The sequence below is a fragment of the Nanorana parkeri genome, unplaced genomic scaffold (assembly GCF_000935625.1).
Source record: "Nanorana parkeri isolate BGI_ZX_2015 unplaced genomic scaffold, ASM93562v1 scaffold345, whole genome shotgun sequence".
Lineage (NCBI taxonomy): Eukaryota > Metazoa > Chordata > Amphibia > Anura > Dicroglossidae > Nanorana > Nanorana parkeri.
In genome coordinates, this window is record NW_017306613.1 from 312,454 (window position 1) to 338,942 (window position 26,489).

General features: G+C 41.7%; 1 protein-coding gene across 1 annotated transcript; it reads left to right on the top strand.

Annotated features, from left to right (window-relative positions):
• The first annotated feature begins 14,914 nt into the window (after nucleotides 1-14,914).
• On the top strand, nucleotides 14,915-25,785 carry PRDM12 (PR/SET domain 12). The gene is made up of 5 exons (XM_018558539.1): nucleotides 14,915-15,352; nucleotides 17,761-17,951; nucleotides 20,543-20,698; nucleotides 24,530-24,641; nucleotides 25,212-25,785. The coding sequence occupies exons 1-5, from the start codon at nucleotides 15,130-15,132 to the stop codon at nucleotides 25,595-25,597; spliced, it is 1,068 nt and encodes a 355-aa protein (XP_018414041.1). The 5' UTR covers nucleotides 14,915-15,129; the 3' UTR covers nucleotides 25,598-25,785.
• The last annotated feature ends 704 nt before the right edge of the window (nucleotides 25,786-26,489 follow it).

A 26,489-nucleotide genomic window follows, 5' to 3' on the forward strand; every position in this document is an offset into this window, starting at 1 on the left:
CATCCCAGACCAGACACATCGGAGTATCGGGACTCGGGAGCTAGCTGCGGGGCAGGCAGAAGTTGGAGGTGATAGAGGATAGAGCGGCGAGCCTGAGTTAAGACAGACTGAGCTCTGCTCTAGGAATAAAGTAAAGAGTAAATTAGTAATAAGAATAAAGAGCCGAGTCTGGGCTGGGAGAAGAGCTCAGCCGGCAGAGAAACCCTGCAAATAACAATCAGGGAATATCCCTGAAATGATATCCAGCTCAGTGTGAACAAGTTGTAGATAGGAGAATAAAACAATAAGCAATGTGGCTCACTTATGTATTTGGAACCTACTGCTGCTCTATACTACCGCTGCTGTAAGGCGAGCTTGCATTATTAGTGCTGAGCCACAAGTCCCTGCATGTCTTGTCAACTTATTGCTTTGCAAAAATACTGAAAGGCTGAAAGGTACAATTACTGTGTGTTATTTTGATGTATTTCTGTAACATACTTCACATAACAAATTACCTCTTTAGCATCACTGTGGTCATACAAAACAATTCATATAACTGTCACTGTTTTGTTGACAAAGCTATAGTGCTGATGTACGTATTGGGGGGGAATGTTGGAGTGGTGTGTGCGCGCGTGCGTGCCTGCGTGTGTGTGTGGGGGGGAGGTGCTGAAAAATGCACCTTCGCCTGAGTTGGCATAAATCCTTGCACCGGCCCTAACAGGAAGACAAGGCAATCTGCCCTGTTTTCAGTTGGCACAGTTCACACCACTGTGCTGCAGTGGTGTACCATGAAAAAAGTACTGCCTGTGTCCATTAAGATTTTCCTATCAGATTATAATAGCTGTCCATAACCTTTGTTACTAGAATATCTTTTGAGATTTCCTCTCATTTTCTGTTCTGTATGACACCTCTCAAGCAGACAAGAAGAGGAAATATTTTCCCTCAGTTTCTGTTTTGTAAAATAGACAAAAAGTGAGGGGAATGTATTGAAAATCAATCAAAGGGAGGATTTAACCCTTCTCTACTTTAAGAGTATAAAAAGTTTTGACTGGAGTTAGGCTGCAAAGGCTAGGTTCACCTTTGGGACCATTTTTACATTACACCCTTTTTTGGAGTGTAACATGAAATATGGTCATGTTCCCTCCCTCCGGTTGATCAAGGTAAGTGATGATCTAGTCTAAGCAGTGAAGCAAGGATCACGAACCTACAATACCAAACCAATGGCGGATTCCAAACTTTTTACCCTGCCAGTTTTCTTTTAAAGGACAACTATACCATGCCATACACAACCAGCCATATTTATTCACATGATCTGGGATTGCCCTAAAGTAAGACCTGTCTGGTCTGAGATAACCAATTTTATTGCTACTCTTCTTGCCTTGCCTTTATATCTGCAAACCTATTTGGTGCTTGTTAGGGCATTTAGAAGATTCTTAATCGTACCAAATCACTTCATTATTATTCATCTACTTGAAGAAACTCATAGCTTTTAACTGGAAATCCCCCGTTCCCCTGACACTAAGCAGTCATCAAAGGCTCATGAACCAGGCGCTCCCACTCTACAAACTAACATAAGAAGCAAGTGGTACATTTGAGAAGCTTTGGTTCCCCTGGCTGGACACACAGCATAACATACCTTGTGATTGTTTACTTTCACCTGTATACCCAAAATGTTTGTTGGAAATATATATATCTGCATGTAAAGTGATTTGTTTTAGACATGGTATTGGTTTTAATACCTGGATTTATTATCTCCAGTGTGGACCTTCTATGTGTCAACATGTTTAATTTTAACATTCTCAACAATATGCTGTATTCTTCAGTGGTCAGACTACCTGTCCATTTATATCTTGTGTTTGGATTGTTACACGATGCCCTATTTCTGTATATCTATACCTCTAAAAAAGGACAACTGTACCTTTGGTACAAGGCATGACCCCACCTTCTTGAGTGTAGTCCTCCTGGGCCAATACTTACTTTCCTCCCCGTTCCATCAATCATCACTGCATGGTCCTGTCTGGAGCCTGACAGCCTTTCTTCCAGGAAAGCCCCAGCAGGTTCCTCTCCATTCTGTGCATGTGCACCATGGCCAAATGCATCCCTATGGTGAGCTGTTATTATGGTGGCCTCCAGCGGTCTGGTATAGTATGTCTCTCCCCATAGGAATGAATGGGACTGAGCCGTGCATGCACAGGATAAAGGGGACCAAGTGGGTTTTTGGAAGAAAGGCTGTCAGCTCTGGCCTGGGCAGGGCTGCACAGTGAAACTCACCACATGACAAGATAGCTGGTTCTGCACATGTGCTTTGCCCATTAAGGGGGTCCCATCCTTTATTGCGGATTTTTAGTTTTTTTACTATTCTGGAGAATGCAATAGAAATTGCTGCAGGACCCCAACATGTACAAACAAAGACACAGAATGTACCAGGAACACACAAACTTCCAGAAGAACTGCAGAGGAATATAGCCAGGGATTATGGTAATGAGATTGTGGAGTCATCAGGAGATAAGAAAGCTGGAGATACATGCCAGACTCTACCTATAACTGAAATATAATTTTTGGCAGTGGCGTCACAAGGGGGGTGCGGCCCACACCCCCTGTGCCGCCATTGGAGGGGTGAAACCAAAATGACTGACAGTCATTTTGGTGTCACCCCTATGAAAAGTCGGGCACTCGGCCATGGACCGAGAACTCGACGGTGTCAGGAGAGAGGAGGGGACCCAGAGGCATACCTTATCCTGCCGGGTGAACGTCCCCTCCTCTCTCTGCCTGCGTCCATCACCAAGATGGCCGCCGACAGGCGTCAATAAGACCATCGCGCATTCGCGATGACGTCACAGCGGAGTGACACCCAGCCTCGGGACGCCGCTGATTTTTGGATTAACATGAAGACAGTCAGGAATGATTCCAAGATGGACTAACAATTAAAGGAGAACTATGAGGAGAGTGATATCCACTCATCCTCATAGTTAGAGCCGACCGGTGATAAAGAAGCTGTCACAGGCCGGCTCTATTACACAGTATTGTTGTCATCCTTCCCGGCTGTGGCGCCCTCAGGACAATCGCTCGCTATCTACTGAGCTTTGGGTCATGGGAGAAGGTTGGTATATGTCCAACACTGAAAAACACTTACCCCATAGTTCTCTTTTAATGACATTCTTACATATTAGTCCCCACACCTGTACAGAAAATTAGATATCTAACAGCTCAAGCCCAGCTCCTGGCAAAACATTTTTTATTTTATTTTGGTTGGAGAGAGGCAGAGTTAGATGATCTGTCAGCTTTGTATTGCTGTTTGTGACCTCACTGCAGATATTTAGCTATTTAAAATGAGTAAGATCACTGGACTGGATGCCAGCTGTGTTTTGGGAAATATAACCATACATCATGCCGCTTTGGCTTTAGGCAGCCCAGTACTAGTCCAGTTTCAATACCAGACCAATTTTACATCTCAGTTTTAAATCTGTTGAATGGACAGTAACTTTGTCACTGTTCACTATACCGTAGAAACAAATATACAGTGTTTTGGGGGGCAAATAAGGCTTTCTTGAGATTTTCTTACGAAAATTGTTTTATTTTCTATTTATTTTTTAAATAATAATAATTTTTAAAATATTAATGAATAAACTGCTTTCAGGCAACTTGTTCTACTGTAGTTACAAAATTTACATTTTATTCTGCAATATGTGTCAGTTATCCACACGAAAAATTATGACGCTGATTCATCACAACTGAAATACTTCTGTGTATTTTTATCACAGTGGATCTAAACCTAACCATTTAAATCTCATAAAAATCTTTAACGTGTTATTGCAATTCCAGAAGTTGCTCTCTAATGCGTAACAACCGGTGATCCTGCCATGACAGTCCTTTTGTGGGGTGGCAACTGTCTCCCAATGATGTTTCTACATTGTCACCCTATCACATGAACCGCTGGTAGAGACTATAAGCATCTGTACCAACGCACATTGAGAAGGCATGGTCCACCCTTATCACCAACCAGATCCGGTGATCTGCAGCCCACACGGTAGCGAATGCATGTAGACAGAAAGTGTCTCAAGAAGGGTGGAAGAGATCAGCAGCACTGAGATGCAACAAAGGATTAAAAACATGTAAAAAAGTAAAACAGTATTTTATTTTTAACAAGTGGCAATAGTTTATTAAACACAGTGCTCCACTTTAAAGTTTACCTCCATTAAAAATTACATCACCATACAGCACTGCATGCTGATATGAAATCATCTTACATTCATTAGGTCAACACACATTTTTTTTCTTTTACTTACAATTACTGTTTTTCCACTTCCTGGTTGAGTGAGGCATTGGTGATGTAGCCCTGGCCTCACAGGAGCACCCAGGGAATGTTACATCACCAGCGCCTTCCTCTGAAATCTTATCTGTAAAGTGCAAATCTCTCGAAATCTCAGGTGAAAGGTTTTTATTTCCAAAGATGAATAAATGTCACCAGCACACCACCAGTATTGCAGTCCAAAGAGTTTGTTTATTGCAACGTCATGTCACCAAAACTAGCGCTTTCAGGGCCACGCAGGTTCCCCTTAATCAGACCTTGGTATTTATTTCCTTCTCGGACGATGTGCACTGTCCCAGACCCAGAGTTCCAGGAAGTAAAGGAAGATGGATTAATTTACCCTTAGTGAAAATGGGCACTGTGAGAAGAATGGGAAGGAAAAGAAAAACAAGGTATGCAAAGAGTAAAAAGGCTGCAATTATCTAGAAGTATCTGTTTGTGGATTGTCATTACTACACATTTCTAAAGGTGTCTCTGTTGTCATTTTTAAGAACAAAGCTGTTAAAAGAACTGAAAACACACAATATGATAAAAGCATTCACAGATTAACAGTAACAAAATAGATAACACGAGAAAGGGGATGGGGGTTAATTAATCGCTAATTAGGGTTTATTATAGGTTAATTAGAAACTTTATCAGGACGAGATCACAGCATGTGTGGTGGATAACATTTTGCAGTTAGGCCCCTTTCACACTGGTCGATCAGGAGAGGATACTTAACCAGATCCTCTCCTGATCAGAGCGGCACAGATCGGGTGTCACCACCGCTGTGACATCAATGTCCGTACAATTTTTTCTGAAAGTGACATGCAGGGCCGGATTTCCCACAAGGCCACCGAGGCCCAGCCTCGGGGAGGCAGGGATCAGAGGGGCGGCAGCGGTGTGGAAACTCCTGGCGCCCAGGACATGCCGTTTTCCGGGCGGTTAGTTGTTTTCTACAATGTGGTGTGAGTAAGCCGCTTGGCGAAATCACTTGTAATGAGACTGCAACCGCTCCATCTCCCCCTGCGCCTACCTCTCTCCTCGCTGGCTCTATCCCCTCGCCTCCGTCCTCCTCCCGCTGCCTAGTATCTCTCCTCGCTGGCCGCCGAAGTCTTCAGGATGGAGAGCGGCAGGGTTAAAAGCAACCCTGTCGCTCCGTTTAAGCAGTGAGAGGGGAGAGCAGTCTTCCCGTTTCACCTGTCACAGGAGTTCCAGCACAGTGCTGTGCTAGAACTCCTGTATTGGAGGTGACAGGTTCAATAAGGAAAACCTGTCACCTTCAAATGCTATCGCACAGGGGCTTGTTAGCTCCTGTGTGATGGCAATAAAGTTAAATAATAAAAACATTTAAAATAATAAGAAATAATAATAAAATACAAAAATAAAAAGGTGATTAAAAAGTAAAAAATAATAAGAAAAAGGAACCTGGCCGTGGGGCAGCAGGGAGAGTAAATCCGGCCCTGGCCCCATGCAAGTCTATGGGGAATCTGTTTGGCCCACTTTTTTTTCATTGGGCTCCTTCAATTTTTCAATCTTAGCTTGTTGAGTTGGGTGGTGTTGGCAGGGCCACCAATTCATGACTTGAATTCTGGCCAATTCACAGGAATGACCTGAAATCTGAGCTATGATGGCCAGCTTAAAAGCCTCTGATTCTGATCACAGAAGGTTTAATCTGTCTTAAACTTCTCAGAGCCTTGATGTCCTTCACACCTTTCCTTCCTAATACCTCACAATGCAGTACCTGCAGCCTACTTATCATATCTCTATCTGACACTTCAGAATCAATGAATAAACAACCTGTAAGTTGGCCGGCACATATAGCCTGTGGCATCATCTTTAACAAGCATCAGGTCCAGAGAAGACAGGGTTACCAGAATTACAGAGCCTGAGGCCTGAGCTTTATCTGGAGTCATCTCTCTGCTTTATCTCTTTCTCCTCTCTTCTAAGATCCCCCAGGGAGCAAGATAGAGGTAATTGAATTAAGACGGGATGTTCCTTAGAACATTTCCCTCACAGGAGACCTGAAGGTGTCTGAAAGGTGCTAATATGTTTTTACAGAGGGTGGCCATGAACTGGTTAAAGCCAAAGAATATACACGTGGGTTAGGTTGCCAATGGTGGCAATCTGCTGACAAGTTTCTTCTGGCAGGTTCTGAATTGTTCAAGATGGAGCTTTCCAGCAGAGATCACCTTAACATTGCCAAGGCTTTTGGTCATAGGACCTGGTCATGTCTGAGCAGCCACCACCAGCCACTGCGGAAGCTATATATAAAAACCTTCCTTTTTTATTTACATACCATATGTATTCCTTATGCTTCTCTATGCAATGCAGGCAGATCAGTGTGTAGGGATGGGTGTTCCTAAACAGGCTGCAGACCACTTAGATAATGCCGACATGTAATGCTGAACCTCCATGATTGATAGGATTGAAATCCAATGAATGGAAGGGAGGGCCAGGGACCAGGTTAGGGAGGAAAGACCTAGATGGTGCTTGACATTCTCCTGCCAGGAAATGATGTGGGCTCTATCTGACTTGCTGCAGCTTCTAATACACATTATGAGGAGCCACAGTGTGCAGTAAAATCCGGGTAAGCAATTTCAGTATAGGAGAAGAACCTAGACAACTGTACAAGACTGAAGGGAAGGCTTAATTTCAGTTTTAATGTACATTGATGAGATAATTACATTAAGATGAATTATTTCACCCGTATATCAAGAAAAACTTTGAATAGACTATAATTTCCCTATTAGCCCTCAATACTAAATTCAAATGTTACTTGTGATGTCTTCCCACAGTATATATCTGTGCTTCCTATTTTTTAGTATCATTGTTGCCCCCAGAGGTGGTTATAGTCAACAAAGGGCCTCTATGCAAGAACAGTTTCACGGTCCCTTATTTTATTTACCTGCTCAAGTACAATCTTTTATTCACAGTGTACAATCAGATAGATGCAGATCGACAGTAGACTTTGAGTTGTCCTGAACATAACATGCACTGTGGTCATGATGAGGATATGGTGAGAGCATTCTGCATGGCTCAGTGCCAGTCAGGCAAGGCATGAAGGAGGTGACCCCCGCTCAACACTACTTGAATACTACAGACAGTAGAAAAGGAAGGCCATCATAAAGATTGGTTTCTGGTTATCATCTGCCCTAAACATGGGCATTGCCCAGATCTGGACCTAGAGCACTGAGTAGAATACCTGGGACACTCAGTAGAAGACCTGGCATACTCAGTAGAAGATCTGGGGCACTCAGTAGAAGACCCAGTGCATGCAGTAGAAGATCCGGCACACTCAGTAGAAGATTTGGGGCACTCAGTAGGAGATCTGGGAACACTCAGTAGAAGATCCTGGGCACTCGGTAGAAGACCCAGGGCATGCTGTTGAAGAATGGCTTCTAGTTCTCAACTGCCCTAGACATGAACTTTGCCCAGGTCTGGACCTTCAGCCCTCAGTAGAAGGCCTGGGGCATTCGGTAGAGGACCCGGGGCATTCAGTAGAAGACCTGAGGCACTCAGTAGAAGATCCGGGGCACTCAGTAGAATACCTGGGGTACTCAGTAGAAGACCCGGCACACTCACTTGAAGACCCAGCATACTCAGTAGAAGACTTGGGGAACTCAGCAGAAGATCCGTGATACTCAGTAGCAGGGCAGCCATCAGAAATTTTGGGGCCTCTTACATGGCTTTAGACCGGGCCCCCTTCCCCGCATCGCCGCCACACTGTTATTATTCTAAATTTATGTGGATAACCTCCTCATGTATCACTTCCCCCCTCCCTTTTAGATTGTAAGCCCTCAGGGGCAGGGCCCTCCTTACCATCTTGTCTTGAATTTTGATTGTAATGCCTTCCTTATATTGTAAAGTGCTGCTCAAACTGTTGGTGCAATATAAATCCTGTATAACAATAATACATTTGTATAGCTCGGATATATACCACAATGCTGTAGAGAACACTGAGCCAGTTACACCAGTCTCTGTACAGAGGAGCTTACACTCTAATGTCCCCCCACAATCACACACTAATATTATACATTGATATAGCTCTGGCATATATCGCAGTGCTGTACAGAGAACACTGAGCCAGTCCCATCAGTCAAGCATGGTGTGCAATAAAGTGAAATGGAATGGAAAGTGTAAAATTATACAGCAATCAATGCAGAATACCACCAACTATTGAGCACTACAAATCCCAGCAACAATACGTTACACAGCACAATGCAGAATATCACCAGTGATAGAGGAGTACAACACATTATATATACAGTGTATAATGTATTGCTGGGATTTGTATTCCTCTATACCTGATGGTACATACAGTATACAGTGCAATATACCATTAGTGATGCTTACTCTCTATGGTGGGCTCTGCAGGGGTCTCAGGTGGGCTTGTCAGGGCTTCATCCCCCCATCCCAGCGCCTCTTACTTGCTCCTGGTGCCTGTACACCTGGCCTCCTCTGCTGCCGGACTGGAAGTAATGTCACTTCTGTCCGGTCCCACATCAGACAAGCAGCGGTGCTGATGGGGCCCCAGCCTGTCTCGAAGCCGCTGGATCGGCAATGCTGGGGCCCTGCACTGCTAGGGCCTGGCCTTCCCCGGCGCTGTGGGGGCTGGCCGCCTGCTCGCCTTTCACTGTTGGCCAATACTCATGTAAGAGTCCTGGGCGGACCCCCCAGGCTGCCTGGGCCCCTTACACGAGTATCGCCCGTACCCCCCTGATGGCAGCCCTGCTCAGTAGAAGATCTGGGACACTCAGACGAGGGAATAGAGCATTTTTTTACATTCAGCCTCAAGGGCTGAAAGAGAAAAGAAAATTACAAAATGTATGGCCAGCTTTAGATGGATGTGAAGTTTTAAATGGACTAAGAGACAAACAAATTCAGGCCTAAATCCGGATAACACCTCTGAAGTAACAGCAACTTTTTTTTTTTTTTTCTTTTTAAAAGGTTTAAGCCATTTAAATAAAAATTGACTGTTTGAAGCACCCCTGTCAGTGTTAAATGGTTTGTCCCAACCCTGTAACCTAACATTTGCTGGACAGCTTGGCCTAATAAAGGAAGTGCAAAAATAACAGATCTACTGGCAGGATCAACAGAGAAGACAACTATTTTAGAAGGGGAGAAACAAAGTTTGCTGTGTTAATGCTACTAAAATACTGCATCATGTATGTTATTTTTGATGTGACCTATAGTTCCATTTTAAGTTATGTAGTACTTCAGGTGTCCAGCCAGTACCTGACAGTCTGAGCTCCATGTAGGTAGCAGGGCAGGAAAATCTACTTCTATGGGCTATAGAACAACATTGACAACTATCAAAGGATGTCCAGACTTTTTCTGTTGCACAGAAGTCCTCCACTATCGATGTCACCGAAGATAAATTATAGACGCACACATTTCTCAGTGTGTCAGATCAATCATCCTTTGAATGAATGGAGATATTTTCTTTTTAATTAGCATGAAAAGTGTCCCAAATCCTGGAGCTCCGCGCTCCTCCGCTGCTGTCCTGTATCCCTGATCAATATTGTCTGCTGGGCCAGCCTACTTGCACTAATATCTTTTTAATGACTTGCTGTGTTTACAGATTTTGCCCTGCAGCCTGGATTTCTCCCAGCAGATGTTCTAGGCTGAGAGATGGAAGCCCCATCACTTTACCATGGGGTGAGGATATAAGAGACTTTATTGCAGAGTTCAAAGGGAAGAGCAGAGAATCCATCTTCAGTAAAAATGTATTTGGTGGTTTTAACAAAAGGCCCCATTCTGCCCTAAAGAGGAGAGCAGCTCCTGATCTGCGGATGGGGCAATGGGGTGGCTTTACACACAGCAGGCTGGGTTACAGGACACCATTAGGAATCGTTTTAATGTCATGCTTCTTAGTTATGTTCAATAGGCTGAGCTGCCATTAGTTTGGCTTCTTCTTGATGTGGGCTAAGAAGTAGGGTTCTCTCTGTGTGGCTACACGAGGGCTATCTGCACAGCACACAGTCTCAGATCAGGGATAAGAGGGGACAGGTATATTACTTTTAGCTGTCTGAAAACTTGGCATTGGGCATTTGCACCTTTCGATGCTGAAAACAAACAACCCGTAACCCCCAGCAGTTACTAATGAATCAACCAAATATTAAAATGTCTCCCCTTTTCTTAACCTGAATCTATGCCCAAGAACAACAATTTAGATGTGAAAAAGGGTTAAATGCTTGTATTGTCTAAAGCAGAGGTGGGCAAACTCTGGCCCTCAGACTGTGGTGCAACTACAAATCCCATGAGGCACTACAAGACTCTGACAGCCACAGGTGTGATTCCCATAGGCAGATGCATGATGGGATTTGGGATAATGAGAATTACTTACCTTATTCCTTGCTCCTCTGGCAGCTGGCAATCTTCTCCACTGTGATGTCCAGGGTTGTGGACGAGTACACAGCACCCTTACATACAATGCAGGACTGCTGATCCTGCATTGTACCGACATGGGAGAGCTGCGATGGGTCAGGCAGTTAAGAGGAGCCGCTTTATGAAGAGGAGGAGACCTGTGGGAGGGAAGAATAAAGTAAGTATTTTACCTTATCCCTACTACCCCAGACAAAACAAGCATTTCATCTCCGGTGAAGCCCCACTGCAATAGTAACTTTTTATCCAGCCTGGCGTTTAGCTTTAATATATTGCAGCTTGCCAGTCCTATGGTGGTTGCAGTAGTTTTCTTTTTCAGGATTTTGTTCCTTTTTACCATTTTCATACAGTGGTTCTCTCAGTACCACTATACATGTTCTAGGGTGACAATGCTTACTGTACTGTGGAAAAACAGTGTTTTGACCCTAGGACAGTGAGTATGTCAAGACTATAGCACAACCCCTCTCCTCATCTTCATAACATAAGTAGGAGGTGTTTTGCAGTTTTCAGAGGTGAGCTAAGAAGGACTAATACTAGGACTTGAATCGAACAAATGTAAAAAAAAACCTGTATATTTACCCAACCAAATGGGAGTAAATAATAGAAGTCCAATGTTAGGGTTTGCATACCCTTTAACCAGCTACAAGTGGCGCAAATTGTACTGGTGGCACAACTGCAGGACCTCAAATACATTAAAAGGAAGGAAGAAGCTGGATACAAGAGAGGGAGATAGAAAATACAGCACACAATGAAATGGAGAGGATAGGAAACAATTACAGGGAATATCATATATATGTGCTTATGTACAACTATATGAAATAGGAAATAAAAAGAAAGAAAGAAAGAAAGAAAGAAAGAAAGAAAGAAAGAAAGAAAGAAAGAAAGAAAGAAAGAAAGAAAGAAAGAAAGAAAGAAAGAAAGAAAGAATAGAGAGGGGGCAGAAAAAGATAGAAGATCCCACAATCATTTCAGAGATAATATTGCATAAGGAACTCTCTGATCACAGCACAAACTTAAATACCCCAAACTGTCATTCAATGAGTTAAAAAAAGGGCGAAGGAAAGGAAAGTTCCTCTAAGTTGCACGGCAGTATTGTCTGTTACCTGCCCCAATCACCCTCTCCTACAGAATAGCAGCCTTTGTGCCAGTCTCTTTTCTCACTCCATTGACAGCAATAAATGTTTAACCGTAATACATATAAATCAGTCTAAAGCCTTCACAGATCCTATTCATAGGCTAGAAAAAAATGCTGGAAAGAAAAAAAAGGGGGGAAGTGGAGCCCCCACCCTGAAAAAAGCAGCTGTAGAGCACTAATCTGCTTTCTTACAGTGTCATTCACCCTCTCCAGGCACATATCATGCTGTCTTTTCTTCTGTCTCCTCCTGCAGCACTGGGCCCATGTCTCCAGCACAGGCCTGTCCAGCTCTGGCCATCCCCTCCTAGACTGAATGAAAAGCTGAAGCCTTGGATGTCAAATTGGCCTCAAAGAGACCATCCTAGATTGATTTCCTCACAATTCAGCCTGACACTGAATGGAGGGGGACTGCAAGCTCTATGGACTGGAATAGAGACGTATTCTGCCCAGGAGGAGGAAGAGAGGGGGGCACCAAGTTACAGAGCTGCGTTTTACTACTGCCCCATCAACCCTACAAAAAAGAGAGTTAAAAATGGGAAGAATAGAGAGTGAGCAGAAAAAGAACTCAACCCATTCAGGCAGCGAGGAAGAAATACACCTCTGAACAATAGGCCAATATACTGAGAGGCTCTATTAATTGCCATGAATATTTAAAGTGCTCAGCAAACTGGGGGCTGGAAGGAGGGGGTGCAGGAGCCATTTATAACACCATTATCTCCCAGGCACTGAATATCCCTACAGAACCAGTGAAATGCATACAGGTTTAACTGGGAGTAAACTGTAAATGAACTCTTGATGAACACAGGCAGTCCAGGACCCCACCTCCTCCTCAGCTGTATGGATTCACCTGGTCTTGGCTGCCAAGGTATCAATGACAGTTCAGGAGATTCCTCTGGCACTGCCTGGACTTGTAGGGGCTCAAAAAACACTGGATGGAGGATACATTGTACCTGGGTTCTAGGTCTTACAAGGAGAGAGTATCAGGGGAAAGATACAAAATGTCAAATTACTGAGGAGACACAAAGATAGGATTATGTTTAGTCAATATAAATTCCTGCAGCACCCTTATATGTATATGTATTTCTATTATCTATCCAGATTGATCTCTCTGTCTGTCTGTCTATCTATCTATCTATCTATTTAGAATCTAACTGTTGGTGCTATATAAAGCCTGTATAATAATAATAATAATATTAATAATAATAATAATATCTATTCAGAATCTATCTATCTATCTATTTTTGAAGAGCTCTTTTCTATCCCCCTCCCCTCCTCCATACATTTAGTTATGTTATTTAATCATCTCACTTGTAATTATGTGTAACACACTTCACATGTATCTGTTTCCTCTTTTCCGATTTCCTTGCTTACCCCTCTGTTACTGTATGTAGTTCGTGTCTTCTCTCCAGTACATCTATCAGAGGTGTTCATTTACAGACCTGTGTATCAGAGATGAAGATCCACATCGTTTTCCTTTCTATGTGAAATGTATGTGCCCTTGCTGCAAAAGTTCTGCTTCTATCTGTGTAACTCTAGAATACCACTGGAGCACTGGAGCCCCAACAGTTTCATGTATTTATTTAAGTCTAGAATAGAACTTGGACTGCATGTATGTATACAACTCCGGTATGATTTGCTTCCATCTAACTCTGGAATAAAACGCGTACCCCAGGCATTAGATGTATCAATCTAACTCTGGAATAAAACGTGTACCCCAGGCATTAGATGTATCAATCTAACTCTGGAATAAAACGTGTACCCCAGACATTAAAACTATCCATATAACTCTGGAATAAAATACCCAAGATATTGAAAACGTCCATCTAACACTTGAATAAGGGGTGTACCCCACGTATTACATTTATTTATTGAAGTATTGAAGAGAGAGATATTTACAACGCTATTTGCAGTACTTTGCATTGTGTAAATCCAGGTTAAACCAATCTAATATCAATGCATTAGTCTCAGTAAAACAGTAAATTCTCAACCAAGCTAGGTTACCAAGAATAAAACCAAATCCCCGTCGCCCCCTCCCCACCCCAACCCAGCACTGTTTATTTCATTTAGTAATTATTGTTTTGGGACCTGGATGAAAAGAAGTCGAGAACCTTTTGCATATCCCCCCATCTAACAAAACAACGGTTTAAATCCACCTCTTCTCCAGCCGACAAAGGCTCTGGACGGGGAATTTTCGTCTGGGCTTATTAAACTTAAACAAAAGCCGCTCTGAAAAGTGCATTAATAGGACCCCGGACCCGGCTGCCAATTGGCGCTCTCAGGTGCGCCGGGCAGAGAACACCGGAGATTTGTTTTATTGAATGACTTTAATTGTCTGATGATAAATGCTATCAGAAATCAAATCAGTAACATTTTCTAGGATTCGACTGTGTACGAAAACAAGGATTGACGAGTCTTGGGTATAACACTAGGTAACAAAATGAAACATTAAGTAATAACAATTAAAATGACACAAATAAAACAAAAGTGCAGTACCAACAATAATAATAAATACCAAATATAAGAAATATAAAACAAATAAAAACGAAAAGCAACAACGAATACAACACAATCAAAAAAACAACAAAGTAAGAACAATAAAGGAAATAATAAAAAAGGTTAGAAAATGTGCTGTGCGTCTCTGTTATGTGTCTGCGTAGGTGTGTATGTATATATAAATATATGCACACAAGCACCCCACATCATACTGGATACACACAATTATTCTGCAATGTCTTATCATTTATTTGTAAACTAAGGATGATCATATTTGAAGTAGACATTTTATAGTGAAGACTAGCTGGTTTCCTTATAGGATGTGGAGCCCAGCCAGTCCCAGCATCAGAACCCCCACAAGGCTCTTTGGTTCTGGGAGTTGTGAGGCAGCTTTGGGCATAGTCCTAGGTAGTGTGGAGCAGGTGACAGAGCCAGCTCCTTCTCCTCCACTGGTGGGTTGATGGTGGGAAGTGAGCTTGTCTCCCCCACCATCTCCTCCCACCCCTCTCCTTCTCTCTGCTCTTTATCTTGCTGTCTCCCAGAGGGAGGGGGCTCTCTGAAGGTTTGGCTCTCTCCTTTTTTTTTTTTTTCCTCCTTTAGAACAAGTCTATCTTACAACGTCAGGGAGGGCATTAATAACCAATTAGGAGGGTCATTCGGGCCCTTATAAAGAGGGTAGGGCTTTGGCTGGAAGAATTCTGGCAAGTCTTCTCTTTTGGAAGAGGTAGAGTTTGCCTAGTGGGCTCCACGGCTCATACCCACCAGACGCTCAGGTTGAACGCTCAGGCAAGCGCTTGTGGTAGCTGTCTTGTGGCTTCTAAGTTACCTTGAAGTGCAAAGCAGATCCATGATGGGCTCGGTGCTCCCTGCGGAAGCCCTGGTGCTGAAGGGTGGGTTGAACAAGCCCACCATGTCCCTGACTGAGATGATCACCTCTGATATCCTACACAGCTTCCTCTATGGGCGCTGGAGGAACGTCCTGGGCGAGCAACTTTTTGAAGAGAAGAACAACCACAGCAGTCCAAAAACTGCATTCACAGCTGAGGTCCTGGCACAGTCCTTCTCGGGAGGTGAGTACACCGACATCATCCACCCATCACCCCTTGCTGTGCGCTTAGACTACCCTACCTGCACTGGATCTGACCCACCTGTATCCGTCCAGCTGGGACTTTGAGTCCTACAACCATCCTTTTACCAAATCCCCAATGCTTTCCTCATTCTTTACACACAGACTACTCAGCTAACCTGCACTGGATCTAACCCACCTGTATCCGTCCAGCTGGGACTTTTAGTCCTACAGCCATCATTTTCTAAATCGCTGCTTTACTCATTCTTTATACTCAGACTAATCAGCTATCCTGCACTGGATCTGACCCACCTGTATCCGTCCAGTGGGGACTTTTAGTCCTACAACCATCCTTTCCTAAATCTCCAATGCTTTTCTTATTCTTTATACTCAGACTACTCTGCTAACCTGCACTGGATCTGACCCACCTATATCCGTCCTGCTGGGACTATTAGTCCCAGCATTATTAGCACTATTGGTCCCAACCATCCTCTACTAAATCCCCAATGCTTTCCTCATTCTTACACTCAGACTACTCTGCTAACCTGTGCTGGATCTGACCTACCTGTATCCGACTTTTAGCCCTACAACCATCCCTTAGTAAATCCCCAATGCTTTCCTCATTCTTTACACCCAGACTACTCAGCTAACCTGCACTGGATCTGACCCCACCTGCCTCCATCCAGCTGGGACGTTTAGTCCTACAACCATCCTTTACTAAATCCCGAATGATTTCCTCATTCTTTACACTTTCTCTTATGGTTTTATTTTGCTCCTTTATTTAGAAGAATGTTCAATTACTTTAAATTGTTGTCTTTCTATCTTTTTTTTTTTTTCTAAATCCGTTTAGGCATCCTTACGAATTTTCATCCTTGCAGCCCCCCCTGTGCTATAATGTGATTCTATGCATTGTCAGAAACTTCCCCCTCTACGAACTTGCAACGAATTCCTTACCAACTTTCTCACAGCCGCTGTCTGGGCATCATCACCCGACAGAGAAACTTCGTCTGTTTTCTTCTCCCTTCAAAGTGTCGGCTTTACCAATCTGCCCTGAAATCCCATTCTGTTGTGTCTTCACGTTTTCTCTTCTTCACCACAAATCCATTCTGACTTTCCTCAATTCGTACACCCCCCTCCTCCTCTTCAGTCTTAGCCGGGCGTGTAATAAAGCCAAACCTGGCCCCCCCAAAAAAGAGCCTTAAATTCATTTAGTTAACTTGGGTTTGACCTGAGAAAAGTTCTCACTTAAACCAACGTTTTGAAAAAGAGACCCTTTAAAAAAGAGACTTTGCTTTCATAACGTCGCCAGTTTTTAGTCCTCATTCATCAATCTTGGCACAATATACCTCCCTTCTGTTGGCATCCGTGGAAAAGGCATTATCACCCCCTTTTTCAGCGATGTTTCTTTCCTAATTTGCCATGAACGCTAATTCCATTTCCATTCAGATTATGTCAAGCAGCTAATCCCCCCATTTTGTTCCAGAAATTCCTCCAGCCTTTATAGCTGCCCCTCACTACATGATGCATCAATGTATAGCTACACCATTCATACAGGCTAATGAATTTACAATTAGCCATTTCTTTCTAGTTCAGTTTAGATGAATGCCTATCACTTTAACAGTGTGACAAATTGCTGGACGGATAGATGGGGGACACTATTTAACCTCTGTCTAGAGAACAAATACCACGAATCGCTATACATGTAGTTTTTTCTTAAGGCACCTGTTTAAAGCAGGCTAGAATATATTGAAATTATGATAACGATTGCACGCATTTAAGTTGATATATTTGCTTACTGTGAATCAACCTTGCACTTTTCTTAGCGGTGACAATGCTTTGCGAATTTTTGTTAGTGTCTTGTGTATAGTCTAGAGAATCTGAAAACTCGAATTCGTTGCTAAGCAAAACGCTTTCACCTAGTGAAAAAGCAAAACGTTTTCACCAAATGTGAGAATCCTGGGTGGAAGTTGTGCCAATCGTGTGTAAAAATAGGTAATTTTTTTGTTAACCCTTGAAAGATTGCACTTTACTGGCACGAATTTTGAGAGGTTCTGGGAATCCTGATACTGGTAGAAGTGGGTGATTTCAGGTGCCCGGTACATGTTATGAGCATTACCCCTGCCTTATGGGATGGAGGTAGATCAGGTGTTGAAATATTGAGAGAATGTCTAGTTCCAAAATCTTTACTTGATGCGATTCTCATTTCCCCGATGTTCAGTCCTAGTCTCAGGCTTGACAATTTATTCCTGCTTTATATATAGAGATATTTTAAATGCTGTTTGGATCTTCAATGATCAGAGTTTACTTGCATTGCCCTACTGCCTAACCCAAGTCTATTCCTCCTAATGCATCTGTATATGAAGTACTTGAACCTGCGCTTATGGTCCATCTCTATATCCATGTTTCCTGCAGAGGTGCAAAAGCTTTCCAGTCTCGTCCTGCCATCAGAAGTAATCATTGCCCAGAGCTCTATCCCCGGTGAGGGGCTTGGCATCTTCTCAAAGACCTGGATTAAGGCCGGGACTGAGATGGGACCGTTCACTGGCAGAGTTATCTCTCCGGAGCATGTGGACCTGTGCAAGAACAACAATCTGATGTGGGAGGTGAGGACATCGTAGTAGCTTACTGCTGTCATGTTTAAGGTGTAAGCCACCACAAGCACCCTACAACCATTGAGGAACCATAAATCTCAGCATGTTTTTCCAGTCACGGCCATGCAGAGCTTTGTAGGTCCTGCACAGCTGAAGGACACAGTGGTATGGTAGAAGACACTTTTCCCAGTCAATGCAGCCAGCCAGCACTAGAAGAACCATAAGTATCAGCATGGCTAGTCAGCCAGATCATGACTATGTAGCCTGGGGCTTACATTTCCTTCATCTCTATGTGAAATGTAAATATTATTGGTGCCTCAGCCTTGAATATTGTTCCTTGTGGTCTTCAACTATCGAAGAACTCCAATTCTTGGCATACCCTGTTAAAAGAGTACCAAATAGTGGTATTGTGTCTTTTTTTGTAAACTGTTGGAAGCCAGAAGTGCATAACAGATGATCCTAAATAAAGATCCACAAGACCAATCACTTCCTACCAAACAACACACTGGCCAATGCAAGCTGGGATTTGTGGTTCCTTAACAGCTCAATGCCTTCATTCTATCTCAGGTGACATATTCTATACAATGGCCCGCTGGCACATGCAGTTCTTCAATGCTTGTACAAATTATTTGTGTTCTAGGTATCCATATCCTATACATGCTCTTCAGTTTAGGTACATAGGTTTGTGTAACCAGGTGTGCACATCTCCATCTTAATCTAAGCTCCTTCAGGGCTTAGATGAGCCAGAGATACCCCCCCCCGCCCCCCAGGGGAGGTCCTAATTGAATGAGATTAACTGGATACACTAGCCATGAATACAGTGGGCTTCAAGATTAATGACATTAATTGATACCACACCATGAACATTTCACATTACCGATCCATTTGGGATGATGTCAGGGTGCCTGGGTTAAAGGGACCCCTTGGAAGTCTAAACGTCTAACCGCTGTTTTGGTGTTTGAGAGGCTTCCAAAGTGATTGAGGGCTTCAAGGGGCCAGTTAAAACCTTTGTGTAAACTGATTGCATCTTAAGAGGAACTATTTCACTCCTGATCAGGAGATAGTAAAACATTTTGATAAGATCTGATGTGCATCTGCCCAGCCTTACAGATCATAAAAAAAGAGTGGCAGAATCCCAAAGTCTTGCCCTGATCACTTAAGGTAAAAATGTAGAGAAATAAAAGAGCATGCCATCCTGTTGACTTGTGAAACATGGCAGTGCCATTGACAACACTGCTTTTTTGTTTTTTAATTGACTAATTTGCTTCATAATGCTTGTACCATAAGTACCTAGAAGAAAGTTAGCTTTCTGAATAATTAATGTTGCTGCACTCTCTTACTATATAAATGTTGTATTTAATGTCTGATGTAAGCAGTGGAGTTTTTATTGTCTATAAGTTGCCACAGCTCGTGGTACTATGAAAACCAGTTTCCCCTGATAATGTCAAGTTGTCCGGTCCACTGCTAGCTTATTACAACTCATTTCCTTTCCCATTTATTTTCATCCATCATTAAATTGATGATTTAAGATGTCTGGAAATCTTAAACCTTGAGCGTAGACAATATGAGGAATCATTTCTTCTGATTGAAAAAGCATATGTTTGAAGCTCTTCACCAATATATTTAAAACATCAGGCTGTGAATGCTTTGCAAATACGTTCTATTCTTTATTATGTATTTGCAGTGTGTTTGTAAAGTTTATGCTTTTCACTCCAGAAAGCTATCCATTTGGAAAGGAAAAAGAAAAAAAAAGTGAAAAACTGAAAAGGAGTCTTTTTTCATTCAATGTCATTGTTTTGACAATTGAAATGAAAGCATCATTCAGTGACTTCAATTAAGACTCACTTATGTTGGGAGAGGTCATATATGCGTCGCACTTTAATGCACTACAGTCCATCCAGAAGCACAATGGGTTAAAGTGCTTACTTTAATCGCTACCCATTTGCACCTTCCATTCAAATATTACTTACAGTAGTAAAGAGTAAAGTACAAAGATTAAAGCTTTCTTTATTCATTTTAATGGGCACTGGATATACGTTATGATAATTATAATGTTGTTTTTAACTTTTATCAAAAGATACATACTTTAAACATTAACAATAAAAATAAAAATAAATGCATTAATGAGTTAGATTGTTATGCGAAGATAGTTAGATAGATAGATAGATAGAACAATAGATAGAGAGATAGATAGATTTTATATTTATAATACAAAATTGTTGTTCCCGATTTCTGCTATTAACCATATATTTTCTGTCTATCGATATGGTATTTTCTATATTGCACAACTGCAAATTTAAACTTAAGTGATAAATTTGTTGTAAAATGAGAACATCACAAAGCAACATTTATACTCACATAGTCCATATGGAAAGCCTTTTATCATTGCTATATTGTACCTTCATATGGTGCCAGGGTTTGACACAGAACTCGATCAAGTAAGGACATTTGGGGCCATAGTAAAGAGCATCATAACATATACAAATATATTAAAGTGTCGAACTGGGTATCGTACCTAAAAACCCTTTAACTTTATTTGGTAATGTTGTTGCCAGGATGCCATTGCAACTTTTTAAAAAACCAAAATCCTTACATTGACACAGGTGTTCAATGAAGATAGCACAGTGCGTTATTTCATTGATGCCAGCCAAGAAGACCACCGCAGCTGGATGACTTATATCAAGTGTGCCCGCAATGAGCAGGAGCAGAACCTGGAGGTGGTGCAAATTGGGAATAGCATCTTCTACAAGGCCATAGAGGTAAGGCAGTGTTTCAAATCCGAGTAGATAACATTGTATATAGCTCAGTGATGGGTAAAAATGAAATCTAAGTACAATATTTTTCACAGTTCAGATCAACTTACTAAACTAATGAGAGATAAAATTAAATAAGTTAAACTTGCATTTTCTGCTGAAAAGCCATAGTTGGAATGTGATCTTTGTCTAGAATATTGATGTCCAACTGGTAACCCTGGGGCCAGATGTTGTCCTTTGTGATGTCTTTGTAGACTTGTTGCTCCAATATACAGCCATTTAAGACAATTCATGTCTTTCTTACTATGCAAGCATTACCAACTTTCAACCGGCTTGAGGGGAAAGGAGTTTGAGTAGGACTTGGTGGCAGTTGATGAGAACACATGACCCATTAGAAATTATGGTTGATCCCATGGCCTATTTAATTCCTTGCCTCGCTACATTTTTTTTTAACTTAATGCAGATTGCCATTTGATAGGTGGGGCAGAGTCAGAAACCATTGCACTTTGTCAGGAATAGCGTGTCATATTTTATTTTAAAAACAGCTCCAGAACAAAACACATTTATATTCCAAGATGCGGAATGGAACAATAAATAAGTTCAATATAAGTATGTAAGCATATGGATATACAAATGATTTAAGCTAATCAGGGTATATCTATTAGGGTTGGCTACTATAAATGAAATCCATTGAATTTGCTTTTTTTGTTGGTAGGTTTTTTTTTTCACTAAACATAATTAACCTAAAGCCAGGGCCCTTAACAATTGCCCATCAGCTGAAGTCAAGGACCTCTTTTCTTGAGCACAGGTGGTATAGCGTATAGCTCTGCTCTTTAGACTGGCTCAGCTGTGTGAAAATCAGAGTAATCCTTTAACTGGAAGCTGCCACACAGCCTTTAGGACTGGTAATGGCACTCTGTACTTTAATGACAAATGTATGAGCAGTTTTGCAGAGCCAACAATAGCCTTCCCTCGTTGTCTCATCGCTCTGCAGAAAGGTTACCTTCTTTTCTAAGAAAAAAAAAATCAATTTGACATCTAACAAATAGCAAGGTGAATAGCGAGCGAACTAAGTGATGTTTGGAGATGTCCTCTTCATATATGCTTCAAAAAGAGACTCGAGTGGAGTGGTGTCTGTAAATATCAGTTAGCTAATAAAAGACTTCCCGCTAACCTGCCATTTTGTGATTTGCGTTTGACAGGCGATGACACTTTTTTGTTATCTGTTCTATTTGGGGTGAGGTCTGGGATTTATAGCGTAGCTGCAGTACCTTAGTTGTAAATACTCTGGTCAACACACAGACAAAAAAGAGGGCAATGTAGAAAAAGCCTAAAGTGCTGATGTTTCTTTTGCCTTTGTTCTAATGCCCAAAAAGTTGTATTTTCTAAAACACTGTCCTTAAGATATGGTGAATTCTGTCTAGCTACACCTCTCAGGCAAGGGTGTAAATATGGCTATTGCAAACCTCCCTCCTGCAATGGGGCCCAAAACTGTGTGGTCATCAAGCAAATAATGCAGGAATGTGGAAACCTTCATACAAATGATATGCCGAAAAATGTGTGTTTTGTATAACTAGGAGAAGTACCATTAAATGGAGATTAAAGAGACAGGGGGCCCTATTAAATCTAATTATAGCCCCTCTTTTCGGAAAAAGGCCCAGTAGCAATATATCTTCATCCAAATCTCCAATTCTGCCCATCTGCTGTAGCTACTACAAAGCTATATGATGCTGCTACATGCTGCCAATGGATTTTCCATATTGTAAAGTCCACAAATAACTGGGAATAAAGCAAAAATGCTATGACCTAAAGGGGGAGGCAGGATGGGACACAAGACCCTGCACAGAAGTTTCAACAATAGAGCATCAATCTCACCTCTGGAGCATCCATGGGATAGGCAAGCTGGTAGTTGTCTCCACCTTCATATGTCCATATAAAACCAAAATATACATTTTAAGGGATGATGGCCTTTTTAGCTTAAGCACCACCTTCCTGTCTAAATCAAGAGTTGTTCATGCTTAAACATGCTCTTGAAATCTCAATGATGCCAATGGGCCATTCTTAACAAACCTGTAGCAAGTTTGTGATGGACCAACATGGCATCAAGCAAATTAGGAGTCAGATAAAGAGCATACGAATGCAACAGAACAAGACCGGCAGTAATACAGTTTACAAAGTTGGTCTGGCAGGCACTGTCATCTTTGCCAAAAAGACAGAGGGAAGATTTCACCTCGGAAACAAAAAAAACATTGTGGCATCCCAGCTCCAGAACAATATGGCCTCTGCATTTCCTCTCTGGGGCACGCTGTGCTTGGCTCAAGGTCACCACTTGTTCACAGCCAACATGAGACACACAAGCACCCGACAGCACAGACTTGCTATTCACTGCTTTTTTTTCTTGGGTTGTTTGTTTAATAAAAGCATGTTAAATAACCCTCCCATTCAGAAGTGTCCTTGGTAACCAAGGAGCTGACAACAGAAAGTCAAAAGGAGACACCCGGCTTTACAGGCGAGGAAATTCAGTAAAAACACTCATTTCAGAGTTGATGGAAAGAGCAGAAAGACAGAGACAGAGATATTCTATACAAAAACACTCAGATGCCTTGCTACACATCTGCAGGGCTCACCTATATGATACTATAAGTGCATCTTGAAAGCTTTACACATTGCAGTACTCTATCATTTCAATGTTGGCATTCATTGAATATTATGCATGCTATTGTAGAAAAACTGTAGCCCCCATGATGTTCACTAGAGAACTAGCAATCTATGACATTATGGATAATGAGTAGAAGCAAGGAAACAACTTTAGCTGGTGCAGGAGTTGCAGAACAAATCTTGAGCGGGATAGCAGTCTTTGGCGTCAACCACAAAAATATTTAGATGAGCTGAAGGAGAGTTAAAATGGGAGATGGCATTTTTTTTCTTGGATCTGATGAAGTATTTTCAGTATGGCTGGCTCTAAATGGGGAGATCGTAGGGCGATGATCTAGCTGTGTGTCCCCACAACTTTTGTCACAATTCCAATGTGGTGCAAAAAAGCAGATTTGGTGATTACTGCTAGTTATCAAGTACAGCAACATTTAAACTGGTCTCATCACTTGTGCATTTTAGGGTGTGCCCTTTGTCACAAGTGGGCTGCGTGGTCAATCCTGAAGTAGCTGGTGAATGCTAACAGAGTTCACCAACTAAAAGTCATGTACAAAATTAAGAAATGTGGCTCTAAATGAAACAAAGTTAATTCCTTAAGTTGGAGATGATTGGTTTGGTTAGAACTATTTTCTCTGAAATAATAAGATGTTATGTGGTGTGTTGTATGGTTCAAGGCCCCGTTTGTTTTGTAAAATTGCCAATATGCAGCATCAGTATTTCAGGGAGATGTGACAAGAACTTTACATTTAATCACACACTCTTTTTAGGTGGTGTGCCAAGTCAGCTAACTGAGTCCCAACCTCCACAATTAATTCCTTCATTAGGCACCTTTTTAATATTTTCCATAGTGCACCTCTGGTGTGCTGCTTGCGCTACAAATAGTTCACCCCTGGCAACTTTTTTAACTCAATAATATGAAGGGAAAAAAATAAATATATCCCTTTTCATTAGCCTGAAGTTATTTTCATAACCAAAAACTTTATACACTTTTAAAGTGACCACAGGTGTCACCTATTTCTTAAGTTCAGACAGGCCAAAAGAATATATATTTACAATTAGGCTTCTTGCAAATTATAGCCAGAATAGGGGGATTTAGGTTGGTCAGTCCTGTTCAAAAATCTTACATTTTGTGTTTTGATATTTTAGAGTAGCTTCACTGAATATTCCTATGTGTTTTGTTCACAGACAATCCCTCCAGACCAAGAACTTTTGGTATGGTATAGCAACACACAAAGCACCTTCCTTGGCATCCCTGGGGTCCCTGGAATAGAAGAGGAACAAAAGAAAACTAAACATGGTAAGTGGCTGGATTACAACAATCAATCTCTACGCTTATTGCATACGTAGTTCGAAACCTGTATTATACTAACGCAGAAAGGACCCTATATAGAAAAAGTGAAAAGGAGAAAAACACAAATGTGTTTGCCATATCAATGAGTTTATGGGTGACGAATGGATTCTGAATATCTACTCTAGTTAATGGAGTAGATTGTTCACTTAGCTGTGCTGACTTTAATCGTCTAATCATATGCAAGGAAAGTTCTCTTTTCCCCTGCAAATTGCTGGGTATATGAATTGGCTTAGTGACCTTTCTACCTCTTTGGTAAGGCAAATCCACTATCCTTAATTGCTACTTAAATGCTACCATTACCTTTATTTTTAAAGGTCTATGTTGATAACTGCATCCTCCTTTTTTTAAGATATTAGTTTGGATGCAGGTGCATTTTTGGTTTATTTAAACTATAGACTCGGAAAAATCTCAGTAGCAACTTTGGCAAAAATTGATATGTTTTTGTATATCCAAATGATGCAACCAAATGAATTCTAGTAAAGACAAAATAGTTGAAAATTTGTTGTTATTTCCTAGATGAATTTGGTGGTATTGATTCTTCTGGACCAGTCCTGAGCGGTCGAATGCGCTGCGTCATCTGTCACCGCGGCTTCAACTCCCGCAGTAATTTACGCTCACACATGAGAATTCACACTCTGGACAAGCCCTTCGTATGCCGCTTTTGCAACCGCCGCTTCAGCCAATCTTCCACCTTGCGTAACCACGTCCGACTGCATACTGGAGAGCGCCCTTACAAATGCCAAGTATGCCAAAGTGCCTACTCACAGCTAGCCGGCCTGAGAGCCCATCAGAAGAGCGCACGGCACCGTCCACCAAACGGCTCCATTCAAGCTCATTCTCCAAACCTGCCCGTGCCACACCCGGCCTCTCTTGCTCACCACATCCCCACCATGGTCTTGTGAAGGTGGTCATCATTAAAAAAAAAAACTAATTCAAAAGAGACATCTTATAGATTGATCCTGGGACTAAGGTGGTTTGCAGCACTGTTTTTTTTATTTTTGTAGCTCAAACATCTACCTACCTTCCACAAGTTTTTTTTACACACTACCAAAAATGATGGCAAATAAAAAAAATCATGAGCGTTTGAAGTTAAAAAATACATTCATACAAATACCGAACTAAAAAAGGGCACCAGTCACATAACTGTACAAAAAATGCTCCCTCTATTGGAGGAACAGAATCAAACATTGATGTATACCTGTTGCAAGAATATACAGTAGAAAGCAAGACAGCCATTTTGTACATTGATACCATATTCATGGGAAAGGAAACCTCTATTTTTGGCTTGCTGAAGTAATTCAGCAGACAGAATGGCTGTTTTGGTTCATCATTGTTAAACTGCATTGTTGGACCTGATATATCAATCAAGTTGATTGTTGTAAATGTATTTTAAACTGTTAAATTGAAGCGCCTGCTAGAAACTCTCTAGTTTTCAAAATGACTTGCAGAAAAATGGGGATTGGGTGGCGAGGCATGCAGTACCACCACCTCCAAAAAGACATTTGGAGATGGTGGTACTGCATGCCTCGCCACCCAATGCACTTTCTCTTGTAGACATGGGTACGTCAACATAATTGGGGTAGCCATTTTTGTCTTAACACTTTGGAGGTGCTAAAAATAAAATTCTTACACTTTGAAAACAGCCCTCAAGCAGGTAAGCTACCTTCTTGCCAACAACGCATCAAAAAAACAACACAAATGAGCATTTTTGTGTTTGCAGATGGTAAGGCCTTTTGTATAACAGAGTATATAAATATCTAAATAAGTATATAAATATATATGCATATCTATATA

Bases quoted from the DNA above. Each gene is read 5' to 3' on its own strand.
- PRDM12 (XM_018558539.1), top strand. From the start codon at position 15,130: ATGATGGGCTCGGTGCTCCCTGCGGAAGCCCTGGTGCTGAAGGGTGGG. The intron at 20,699-24,529 runs GTAAGGCAGTGT...TTTTGTTCACAG, and splicing joins TCTTCTACAAGGCCATAGAG to ACAATCCCTCCAGACCAAGA. The intron at 24,642-25,211 runs GTAAGTGGCTGG...GTTATTTCCTAG, and splicing joins ACAAAAGAAAACTAAACATG to ATGAATTTGGTGGTATTGAT.